Source organism: Psammomys obesus, unplaced genomic scaffold (genome assembly GCF_907164565.1).
Source record: "Psammomys obesus unplaced genomic scaffold, mPsaObe1.curated_primary_1811, whole genome shotgun sequence".
Lineage (NCBI taxonomy): Eukaryota > Metazoa > Chordata > Mammalia > Rodentia > Muridae > Psammomys > Psammomys obesus.
The window spans coordinates 22,090,143-22,101,820 of record NW_026592890.1 but is presented as its reverse complement, the minus strand read 5'-3'; the positions used below and the strand labels follow the sequence as shown (position 1 = coordinate 22,101,820).

The following is an 11,678-nucleotide window of genomic DNA, read 5'->3' as shown; positions in this document are numbered from 1 at the left end:
GTCAGAGGCAGGTAGATCTCTGAGTTCAAGAGATCTAGGACAACCAGAGATATACAGAGAAACCTTATATCAGAAACAAACAAACAAAACAACAACAACAACAACAAAGGTGAGAGCAGGTACTGGGTTAAGTGGTGTTTTAAAAGAAGTCAGAGCACTCCTTTACATCATCTGCCGCCTAACACACAAAAGCAGACACACACGCCACCAAAGGTAAAATAATTGTGATTCTTGTCGAGGACTTTTAACACACACGCATGCATCCATGTGAACGTTTCTTGACTTACAGTGGTTTTCACATCCTGATGAACCTATTATAAATACGAAATGCATATAATATTCCTAATCTGCTGAACACTGGAACTGGCAAGCCAGTACCCTGGAGAGGATCATGGCTGTCTGGGAAGGGTCATTCACTGCTGCTGTCCAATAACAGGAAGACAGAGAGACCGAGAAAGGATTGCAGCGCATACTGCTCACTTAGAAGGAAAGGTTAAATTTCAGCATGGTCCCCAACGAATGCACATCGCTTTCCTGGCACTATAGAGTTGAAAGTCATCAAGTCGAACTCTCATAAGTTAGAAGCCATCTGGATAAAACGTTGCTTAATCCCCACAACCAGAACAAGTGAGGGCCTTGCTCCAAGCCCCAATGACCTGAGTTTGATTCCCCAGGGCCATACGGTGAAGGAGAGAATCCATTTCCACAAGTTGTCCTATGAACTCTACATGTATGTGGTGGCACACATGTTCTCTATCCTGTCCTCTCAAAATTAAAAAAAAAAAAAAAGTAATAGAAAAGATAATTCCGACTTTAAAATAAGCACAGAATTTGAATAGACATTTCTTCAGACAGTACATGGATGGCTAGTAAGCACAGGGGAAAATGCTCAATGTCAAAGAAGAAACGCCATCAGAAAAGTGAAAATCAAAACCACAGTGGGCTACCCACTAAGCTGGGTATAGTCATCAAGATGTAACAAAACAGAGCTGGCAAGGATGCTGTTGAATGAGAGCCATATAGAGGGCTGGCGAAAACAGCTGAGCAGTTCCTCAAAAAAAGTTAAATGGTTTCAGAGATAAAGTTCAGTGGTAGAGTGTTTTCCTAGCGTGTGTGAGGTCCTAGGTTTGCTCTGTGACACAGGAAAAAGAAAACCCAATTATGCTACAGCAAACTCACAGAAGCACATCTTCATAGCAGCATCATTCTTAAGAGCGAAGCTGTGGGGACAACTCACACGGCCTCTGATTGCTTATGGGATGTCGCTCAGTGTAAGGAGAAAAGAGAAACTGATCCTGGCCACACACAAATGGCTCTTGGACACACTGTGCTGCGAGAGAAGTCGGATCCAGGAGAGCACATGCTACAAGATGCCCCGAACCCCCTAGTTCACAGAGACAGAAAGTAAAGGGCCGGTTTGCTCAGGCTGCTGGGAGAACGGCCTGGTGAGCGGCTGGAGATGAACATGGAGCTTCTGTGTGGGATTCTGAGAACTTCTGGAGTCAGCGGGGATGGTTGCGTGGTGGGTGAGGTCAGACACCAGCTCTAGTAACAAACCGTGGAACTGTGTCCATATAGACCTACTGCTAAAGTGAAACAAGAAAAGGTTGCTAGCATGGGCTGTTTTTATATGTAGACCTGTTTGGTAAGCATTTAAAGCCATAGCTGGCAAACATTACAGTGAATTAAAAAAAAAAAAAAGCCTCAGTTAGATGCAGTTGGTTATATAGAACTAGGAATTTCCCATTAGCCCATACTCCAATAAAGCAAAAGCGTCATCACGCCATGCCAAATGAAGCAGGTGGCTAGTTGGAGGCAACCAGGCATTTCTTGTGTTGCGATTTCCTCACAGATAAAAATCTTCCATCTTGGAGGGAGGCTCCTTAAGCCCTGAGCTCTACCGGAAGGCAAAGCATTCCAACCTGCAGGGAAGCTTACCGAGCTCAGGAAGTAAGCAACTCAAAAACTTCAGGAACTCCCTGAAACCCCACCAGAGCAGCAGAGTTGCCTGGGAGAGGTAGAGACCCAGAGAGCTGCTTAGAAGAGACACGCTTTTGCCAAGTTGTGCTCGTCAGTGCTCTGGGTTTCTGGCTTTCGTGAATGGCTACCCATGCTGGGGTGGGCACTAGCGACGCATCTCTGAGTGATTTCTGCTCCCGTATTAACGGCTCACCCGTGCTTCTATAAGAAACCCCAGTAAGAAACCTCGTTGGTTCGTCAAGTTGGACTTTGGTGGTACCCGTTCTTTGTTCTGTCACTGGCATGCCCTCCGGGTGAGCAGGATGCTTGCTCCCGTTACCTCAGGAAGAGTGTCTCACAGCGTTTCTCTGCTTCGGCACCCAGCCTCTGCAAGCCTGCCACTAACCCTCGAACCCGTTCCGCCTCCAAGTGCCGCCACATTCACGATCGTCCTTTCGTCAGAGAAACTTAACTCGTACAAAGCCTTAACAATATGCTACTACATAGCACAGTGACATGACTTTTCTCCTCTTTTCTTCTGCCTTTGAGGCTCCCTTGTCTCTCTACTCAGAACATCTACTCTCTATACAATTAGTAAAACTCGTTAAAACAACCCAAATCAAATTTAAAGGCAGAACCATTTAAAGGCATTTTCCTAACGGAGGTTACACCCGTGGGGTCAAGAAAAAGCAAAGCTAAGCTATGCTGAGAAAGCAGAATCAGAAGAGTGGCTTCCCCCAGAGGGTCATGAGGAATTTCCTGGGGTGACAAAGTGACAGTAATGGTCTCTATGGAGACGGATACAAATTCGGGTTAGATAGGTTAGCGCAGGTGGCAAACTCAGTGACTATATGCTTAAGATTTGTGCATTTTGAATCCTCTCCTGCACTGTGTCGCTACTCTCTCAAACCAGCCAACAGGCATGGATCAGGTAATGCAGTCTGTAAAGGGCTCAGTTCGGCTGCTTACGATGCACCAAACCCGATCAGAAAGAATTCCAGAAGATTGCCATGGTCACACGGCAATTCATTCTCATGGGATTCATTGACTTCTCTGTGAAACCGATCCATGTCCTTACTAAATAACGTCATTGTGGGTGGCTGGCTGAGTGCTTTCTCATCCCGGGAACTAGTGAACAAACGAGGGTGTGACAAGCTCATGAAGTAAAACGCTGCCCATAGACGTTCCTTTTTTCCTTTCCTTTCCTCCTCCCTATGAGGTTCTTGTTTCTAAAATAAAATATTTCAAAATAAACATTTTCCATAAAAAATTTTGAGCATTTTATGGTATGTAGATTGTACATAAAATGGTAAGTGTTGGATTCAAAGTATGATATGCATGAGAAGCATATTTTAATATATATCTAAATAGGTAGATTAATGAATTGAGATAATAAATACACAATGAAAACAAGCATTGTGGGGGCTGGAGAGATGGCTAAGAGGTTAAGAGCACTGACTGCTCTTCCAAAGGTCCTAAGTTCAATTCCCAGCAACCACAGGTTGGCTCACAATCATCTATAATGAGATCCAGTGTCCTCTTCTGGCATGTAAGCACACATGCAGGCAGAATACTGCATAAATAATAAAATAAATCTTAAAAACTTTAAAAAACAACCATTATAAGATGTCGGTGAGAAAGAGCAGGTGGTGGTAGGTGTGTCCTCACTGCCTTGCATTTAAAATATTTGAATAAAATATGAAGTGCGAAAGGAACCCAACACAAAGATCTGACGTTCCAGACACCATTTTACTCAATTGCCTCTTTTTTCTGTTGGCTACAGAATTCATCTTTAGCCCTTAAAAATCACTTCCTGTCTCCTCCCATAGATGTTAACATCCTTCAACCAGTTGTGAGCACTTTCCAGGATAAAGATCATTTTCCCCCTCATTTTTCTCCCTGTTCTCGAATACAATTAAGCTCTAAATTCAAATTTTCAGTTTACAGTGTCTCACTGAATTCAGACTTTCTTAATGCTGAGTGAGTGTCTCAAATACTACTGATCATTTCCATAGAGAGTAAAAGCAGTCTCCTAAGAAACAATTTGCATGAAACTTTAAAAAGATGTCTTCAGACATTGTCTATAGAAGGGTCCTAACGGAGGACAGAATTGGAATTGGGGCACCTTGCAAGTATAGGTTTTCAACCTCTGAATTCCAGCCTTGCTTCCTCTCGGTGTGCATGCCAACAACTTGGAACCAGTTTCGGATATGCTCAGTGCCTTCAGTGTCTCAGAGAACCCAGAACTTATTCTAAAGTGCATGTTAAAATCGCCAGCTATCACTTGGCAGAAATCTTCCACCATTCTTGTCCATTTTCCATTTTCTTGTAACTAATTTATCTTGGAAGATTCCCCAGAGTGAAATTGCTTATGATTAGATGTCTCACAGGGGGTTCATTAACTTCTTTTCCTGATGGGTATACTAGTGGCCTTTTAGTAACATTTACCTTAAGATTTTTTTTCTGATAATGTAATTGTAGCTAAGACACAGCATTCTTGAGCTTCAATTATCTGTCTATGGGTTGGATTAGTTGTAAACTATCTTCAGAGGATTCTAGATCACCAGGAAGGAGTATAAGCTTTCCAGTTAAGTTTATAAGTTTGTAAGCTTTCCCGAGCCTTTAGTTGACCACACTACCTGTCAGAAGGACTGAAGTCCACAATCTCAGCGATTGTTTTATAACCACAAATCATGGAATGCCTGTCTGTTGGGCATCATTTAAATTCAGGTGCCTGCAGAGCATCATTTAAATTCAACCAGCCCCACAGAGACTGATCCCTTATTTTGTAGCTCGGGGTACGAAAGCTCAGGTGTGTTAGTGAGTGCTGAAGGGCAACCCCAGCAGCCAAAGGCAGGTTCATCTGCTCCTTAAATCCTGTGACTCTGCCCCATCAGGAAAGCTGCTGGACAATCCCCACTATATACTACTATACAGTCTTCAGCCTGGCTATCTGCCTCATTCTTGTCTTTAGTATCACTTTATTGCTTTCTTCAACTATGTATTTTTATATTTTTGTAATTTTAACGAGATGCCTAGAACCCTTTTAAAGATTTATAACCTATTGACATATAAAGAAAGAGAGAAAAAAAGCACTTTTAGTTAACGTTAGCAAACATTACTTGCTTTCAATGGTCACACGTTTCTTTTCTGGTACACACGCTGCTTTTGAAATAACTAAGGCGAGCTACGAACCTTCAACGGCCTCTGAGTGCTGGGGCCATCTATTGACTGCCCTGCTCTCCCAGTAGTTGGATGCTGCAACTGGGTGCTCAGGAAGCTGAGGCAGAATTGTGAGTCTGAGGCAAGCGTGCCAGTCAGTGTTGCCAGGACCCAGAACCAGCTGAGGTGTAAGTCTCCAGCACACTTTCGGATTATTTAGGTGAGGTCAGCCTCAGGGTGTGCCTGTGAGGGCTTCTCTAGATGAGGCTGCCTGAGGTAGGAAGACCCATCCCAGAGAAGGTGCCCCAGTCCCTGTGGTTGGGTCTTGGTAGCCCCTCCCAGTTTTTTTTGTTGAGTGTATTATCACAGCAACAAGAGAAGGACCGAAGGCAGCAACTCTGGTGTTCCTGTCTTCCACAGCAACAAAACAGCAGATCAACAGCTGGAAATCTTGTTATTCTAATTCGGAAGTTATTCTAATTCAGAAGTTATTATTTACATTAGAAGGTTCCGGCGATGGACCAGTTAGATGGGGCAAGTGGGTTAAGGCCCTTGCTGAAAAAGTCCAGAATCTACCTAAAGGTAGAAGGAAAGAGCTAACTCCACAAAGTTGTTCCCTGACCTCAACACTTTCCTTTCTTCATGCACACACACACACATGCACCAAAAAAATTAAGGAGTTGCTCTGTGGCACATGCCATCTTTTTTTCCAGATGGCTCACATTCACTGTGGTAACACAGACCTGGGACCACCTTCTGCCCCTCCGGTTTCAAGTGATTTACGTGGGGGCCAGCATGGAACACTCCTTTTCCCCCTGTCCTGTGCCCCCGTCCTGTGGTTCTATGTGGGGTCAGGATACCATGTTTTGTAAGCAGATCATTTTCTCACGTAGATATGCTTCTGTTGTTGATTTTAACGTTTCCTTCCCTGCCTTAAAAGTCATGTCAGTCAAATTCTCCAATGATTTGGCACAATGAGAGATCCTGGGTTTACGGTACAGACAGAGGAGAGAGAAGAGAGCAGGAACCGCTCCACTCGTTTCCACATTTAAATGAGTGCAGCTCAGGGGGTCATGCAGCATAAGGGTAAGCATTCTCCAAATGCTCTTCATTTCAAATGTACGCGCGTGTCTAGCTAGGTGTGGTGGTGCAAGCCTACAATCCCAGCATTTGGGAGTTTAGAGTTCGGCCTAAGCCACATAGTTCAAGGGCACGTTCAAGGGCAACATGGGCCACACAGAGAGACACAGCCTCCAAACCAAACGTGTGTTTAATCCCGGTGTTCATAAGGGAGGTGCTGCTGGGTCTTTCTGAGTTTGAAGCTAGCTATGACTACATAGTGAGACCCTGCCTCAGAAAACAAGCAGATAAAAGCAAACAACAGCAAACCTGCCCCTCCCCCCACAAACACAAATCAACAAGATCCCAAAACAACCAAAACTCACATTAGATATACTTAAGGAAAAGGCTGGGGCAGACCAACTGCTTGAAACCAGTCAAGCTGACGAGAAGGGGTTTAGACCAACTGAGGAGCCTGGGAAGGACACTCTCCCACCTGTTCAGTTGTCTTCAGGCTGTGCAGTGTGCCCAGGATCCCAGCTGTGTAAGCTATCATCCATGCTGGGGTGGGCTTTGGCGATACAACTGCTTTGAGTCATTTCTGCTCCTGTAAGTAACCCCTCACTTACACTTCTTTAAGTAATCCCAGTAAAACTCATTAATTAAAAAAACAAAACAAAACAAAAAAACTGGGGCAAAGGTTTCTTGCTTTAGTTTTTGCTTGTTTTTTATATTACATTAACTCTTTCAACTAGGATGGTTTTCTTTTGTTATCTAAGTATTCCAGGGGAATGGATCCAGATTCCTTATATAAAACCACAGAGATTTGTATATTTTTCCCGTAGATTTTTAACTTTTAGGTTACTTAAGATCACTAATTACCATACAATACTTTTTTGCATAGATTCACTAGAGTACTCAGAGCAAAGCCTTTTAGAACATTCTAGAATTATCATCATCTTTTTATACCCTGTTTTGGTCTATGATCTGTGGCTCGTGGTATCGCTATAAATGTGGAATCAATGGATATGGAATGCCAACTGTAGTGCAGTTTTCTGATAGATATTTTTCTTTCAGGGGTTCAGCTGAATTTATGAGTGCAAGTGTGCCTGGCACATAGACTGTTCTATGTGTAATCAGAATATCTGGGGCTGGGAGGACCCCTTAGAAGAGGGAACATTGTTAATGAAAGTAACAGGCAAGTTGAATTTCCTGAGACAAAACAGTCCAGGGACTCTGCCTCAATATTTTCTCACGTCCTTCATATTTATAAGTTTTTCTAAGCAAATAAATGTATTACTGTAATTCAGGTTCCGACTTTCATTTGTTGTCAAACTAGAATGCCTGGTGAATGTGAGGTGACAACTGTCCTAGCAAAGACAGAGAGATACTCAATGATGACACTTTAGAGGAGTAAATGTAACACTTCTATTAGAGTTCGTCCAACCTGGGCTCAAGAAGTCCAGATAGAGAACACCGATGAAGATGAGCAAGAGGCTATGAAAATCCTCAGGCACTCTTCATAAGGAAGATCTTACCTTGCCATCTCTCTGGCATCTTCACTGAAGTCTCTTCACACTGTGTTACTTGGGCAATTTGAACCTTCCTCCCTGAGGTTAAGAGGGAGGTAATTCAGTGTAACACAGAGCTGTCCTGGCTTTGAGGCCTTAAGCTCTGGGAAAAGGGAAGCCAACATTTAACTGCTGAAGCATCCTCTACCATAGGACGAACTGCCTGTCAGAACCAATCACCTCATGAGTTACTGTCATTGTTTGGTTATAAAAATGTACACATTTTGAGACAATTGTTACTAAACTTAGTTTTATTGTAATCTGTTCTTTTTAATGAAAATTATGCAGAATGCCTTGTTTTTAGGAGCTTGTATTTCTGCGTTACATTAAAATTCAGTACTTGAATTTATGGATTACAATGACAGTATAGAAAGTATAGAATATTACAATTAACAGCTTCACAGGGATTTGAAGAAGTGATTCAGGACAGACGAGGTTGACAGGGCTGAGTGAGCTCACCGATGCTCTAAAGAACAGCACCTCTTAGAGTCATCTTAACTGCGCGGTACAGAGGTGGAGGTTCAGTTGTGTGGCAGAGGCCTTGCCTAGCAAGCTGAGTCCAGCGTTGGGTCCCCAGCATCCAACCGCTAGCCAATTGCGTGATACCTTGGTCAATACTAGTTTAGAGAAACAGAAGTTAACTTTCCATTTTCGAGAACCAACGTGCCATCATCCATGAGGTTTTGCAGTTGAATAACAGGAAACTGTACTTGTTTTTCAAGCCATTTGGCAACTGCCAGAAGTTGTTGGTCATAAAATGCACGTCCAATTAACTGCAGTCCTATTGGCAAGCCTTGGCTTGAGAGGGCCATGGGGACATTCACTGCTGGCAAGCCTGAGGAAGAGAAAGAAATCATCAGTTGAATTCTCCTTCCCTGTGCTTACACATAAAGAGAGAATAAGGCTCAAAACAAACTATGAAGCCACATGTGGGGGCACATGCCTTTAGTCCCAGTACTCAGGAGGAGAGGCAGGAGTTATCTCTGTGAGTTTGAGGTCAGCCTAGTCTACATAGTGAGTTCTAGGACAGCCAGGACTATGCATATAAATCCATCTCAAAAAAAAAAAAAAAAAAAAAAAAGGAAAAGAAAGAACCCCCAAATCCCCAAAACCAGGGTAAATCTACCTCCATACTTGGCACCATGCTTTATCCATATAATAATTCATATGGAGTCACTGTGTGTCAGTTTACAGAGACATCATTTCCTCTTTATACCTGTACTTTATGCAACCAGTCTTCTACAAAGGGCACTTGGGTAGTGTTCAATGCTTAGCTATTTTTTTTTTCCTTTTCGTTTTTCAGAGACAGGGTTTCTCTGTGTAGCCTTGGCTGTCTGTCCTGGACTCACTTTGTAGAATAGGCTGGCCTTGAACTCACAGAGATCCGCCTGCCTCTGCCTCCTGGAGTGCTGGGATCACAGGAGTATGCCACTATGACTTATAATGCTTAGCTATTTTACACAGTGCCTCATAGACACATTTTCTGTTATTCTTGAGCTCTTGGGTAAAGCATGATTACTTCATGAAATGACTACTGGGTGTGTAATAAAGAGTGCCCCTGAAGGAAGTTTTACCTTCCTTCACACCAGCAGAATACACACCAGCAGAACAAGAGCTGCTTCTCCCACAGCCTGGGCAACAGCGTGTGGCTATGGTTATGAATCTGACAATCCATGAGTAAGAAATTGCTCATAGGAGTCAGAATTCTAGGTTTGGGGCAAGAAAGTACAAGACCCTGAAACACCTTGCTCTGCCATACAAAATAATTTTCAAATTTAAAAGCAGTCGGGTGTAAATGATGCACTGAAGTTGATAACCGGCCAGTGTTTAGACAATCTGAACATCAAAGGCTATAATGATAGTAATGGCTTGTAAGATATCACTTTTTTGTTTTTGAAGAAAAGGAAATCTCATTTAGAGACAGCTTCTAGCTAATAGATGTGGTATGACAGAGAAATCAACTTTTTTTTTTTTTTTTAATTTTCAGGCTAACAATTCAAGGATTATCAATGGATAATAAAATTGGGTTCCAGATAAATGGGGAATAAAACAGTCACACAATCCCAAAGTGCCATTTGAAGGAAGATCTTAAGGGAAGGGGGAGTAGGAGGAGGGAAGCTGGGGGGGAAGGGATGTGAGAGGGGATAAGAGGGATGGGGGGAAACTAACACTAAGGTAAACTTCCTGATAACGTATATACACATGAAGGCTTAAATGGAGTTACCCTTAGTGCGGGATGATCTTCCTCCCAGAAGCCATGGACTGCCAAATAAAAGCCCTGTGACAACTGTAGTGTACCTTCCCTTGAACTGTTGGTCCCCAAAACAGTGCAGGCTGTTGCCACTGCTTTTTATTGCCTGCAGAACTTGATGGTAAGACTTTGCTGCTGAAGAGACCACACACGCTGGCCACAGTGTGAAAATGTCAAAGAATAAACAAAAAATGTTATGCATGTATATATCTCCGTCCCACAATGTAATGGTTAATTGTATGTCAACTTGCCACAAGCCAGAGTTATCAAGAGGAGGCAGCCTCAACTGAGAAAATGCCTCCATAAATCCTGCCTGCAGGCAAGCCTGCAGGGCATTTTCTTAGTGATAAATGGGGGCGGGCCCAGCCATTGTGGGAGGTGCCATCCCTGGGCTGGGGGTCCTGAGTTCTATAAGAAAGCAGGCTGAGCAAGTCATGAGGAGCAAGCCAGTAAGCAGCACCCCTCATGGCCTCTGCATCAGCTCCTGTCCTGCTTGAGTTTCTGTTCTGACTGCTGTTGATGATGATGATGATGATGATGATGATGATGATGATGATGATGTGGAAGAGTAAGCCACTTTCCTCTACACCTTTTTTTTTTGGGTCATGTTTCATCATGGCAGCAGCAGAAGCCCTAACTAAAGCACACAAATTGCTCAGGAATGATCTGGCAGCTAGCTTCTTTCTTTCTTTGTATCTCGGTGTTGGCCCTAGCCTTGCATTGGGTCTGAGACAAGGGCTGCTGCTCACTGCTGGGTATTCAGTGACGCCTGGGGAGTGTCCAGTCTCTGCTTCCCATTGGGGCACTGGGGTTACAGATGCACACCACTGCAGCCAGCTCCGTGCGGGTGCTGGGTCTCTGAAGTCTGGTCTTTGTGCCCATGCAGCCAGTGCTCTACCACCGAGCCATCCCCTCAGCCCCATGAGCTATTTTCCTAAGCAAACAACTTACATTTCCAAAGTGGGACAGATGCTTGCAACTGCTTCCTGATGTAAGAAGGAGCTTCCTACTAAAAATGTTTATTTGACCCAATTACAAGGAAGTAGTCAGGAAATCAAGCATGCAGCCTGAACTCTTCAGGAAAGTATCATTTAGGAGAAAATGTTGAAGAGGTGGGAACTTCCCACAGAGAGTGAGGGTCTGGGGAAAAGTGGCTCAGCAGGCTTCCTTTTCTAGGTAAAATAACTTTAGCTGAACATAGAAAAATGGCTTTATCACATGTGCCATTACACTTTGCCCCGATTCAGCCGTTCCTTTTCTGACCCCCAGTGAAGCACCGCTCCCTATGCGACCCAAGCCCTGAGACTCAAGGTGAGCACATTTTCTTCAAGTGTCATAAGATAAAGAACAATCAAACCAGAACCCTTAGCCCAGCAAGAACACCTTTAAAGGAGAAACAAGACATTGACCTAAGGAAAGCTTAGAGAACTTGTTGCCAGCTGACCTACCCTGAAAGACAGGTAGAAGAATGTCTACCTTTAAACATGGAAAAAATAATAAAAGAAAACCTGGGTCTCCTCTAGCAACAGAGTAAAAGCAGAAAACAGACATGAGGTAAACCTCAGAGTCTCCTGACCGAAACGCAGCCTGGTGTAGTTCTACAAACAGTAACAGATACATTGAGGTGATCGCTACAAACCTTAAAAAAGATAATAAACAACAGATATCAGGGCAAA

At 43.4% G+C, this 11,678-nt stretch overlaps 1 protein-coding gene across 2 annotated transcripts in view; it reads right to left on the bottom strand.

Moving 5' to 3' along the window:
* Nucleotides 1-7,984: 7,984 nt before the first annotated feature.
* The window catches only part of Qrsl1 (glutaminyl-tRNA amidotransferase subunit QRSL1), a 29,720-nt gene continuing 26,026 nt past the window's right edge, over nt 7,985-11,678 (bottom strand). The window contains exon 11 of one of the 2 annotated variants that reach the window (XM_055616005.1): nt 7,985-8,586. In XM_055616005.1, coding sequence (XP_055471980.1) covers nt 8,369-8,586 — 218 coding nt within the window. In that variant the 3' untranslated portion in view covers nt 7,985-8,368. The remainder of the gene's footprint in view (nt 8,587-11,678) is intronic. The other variant, XM_055616006.1, reaches the window with a different exon arrangement.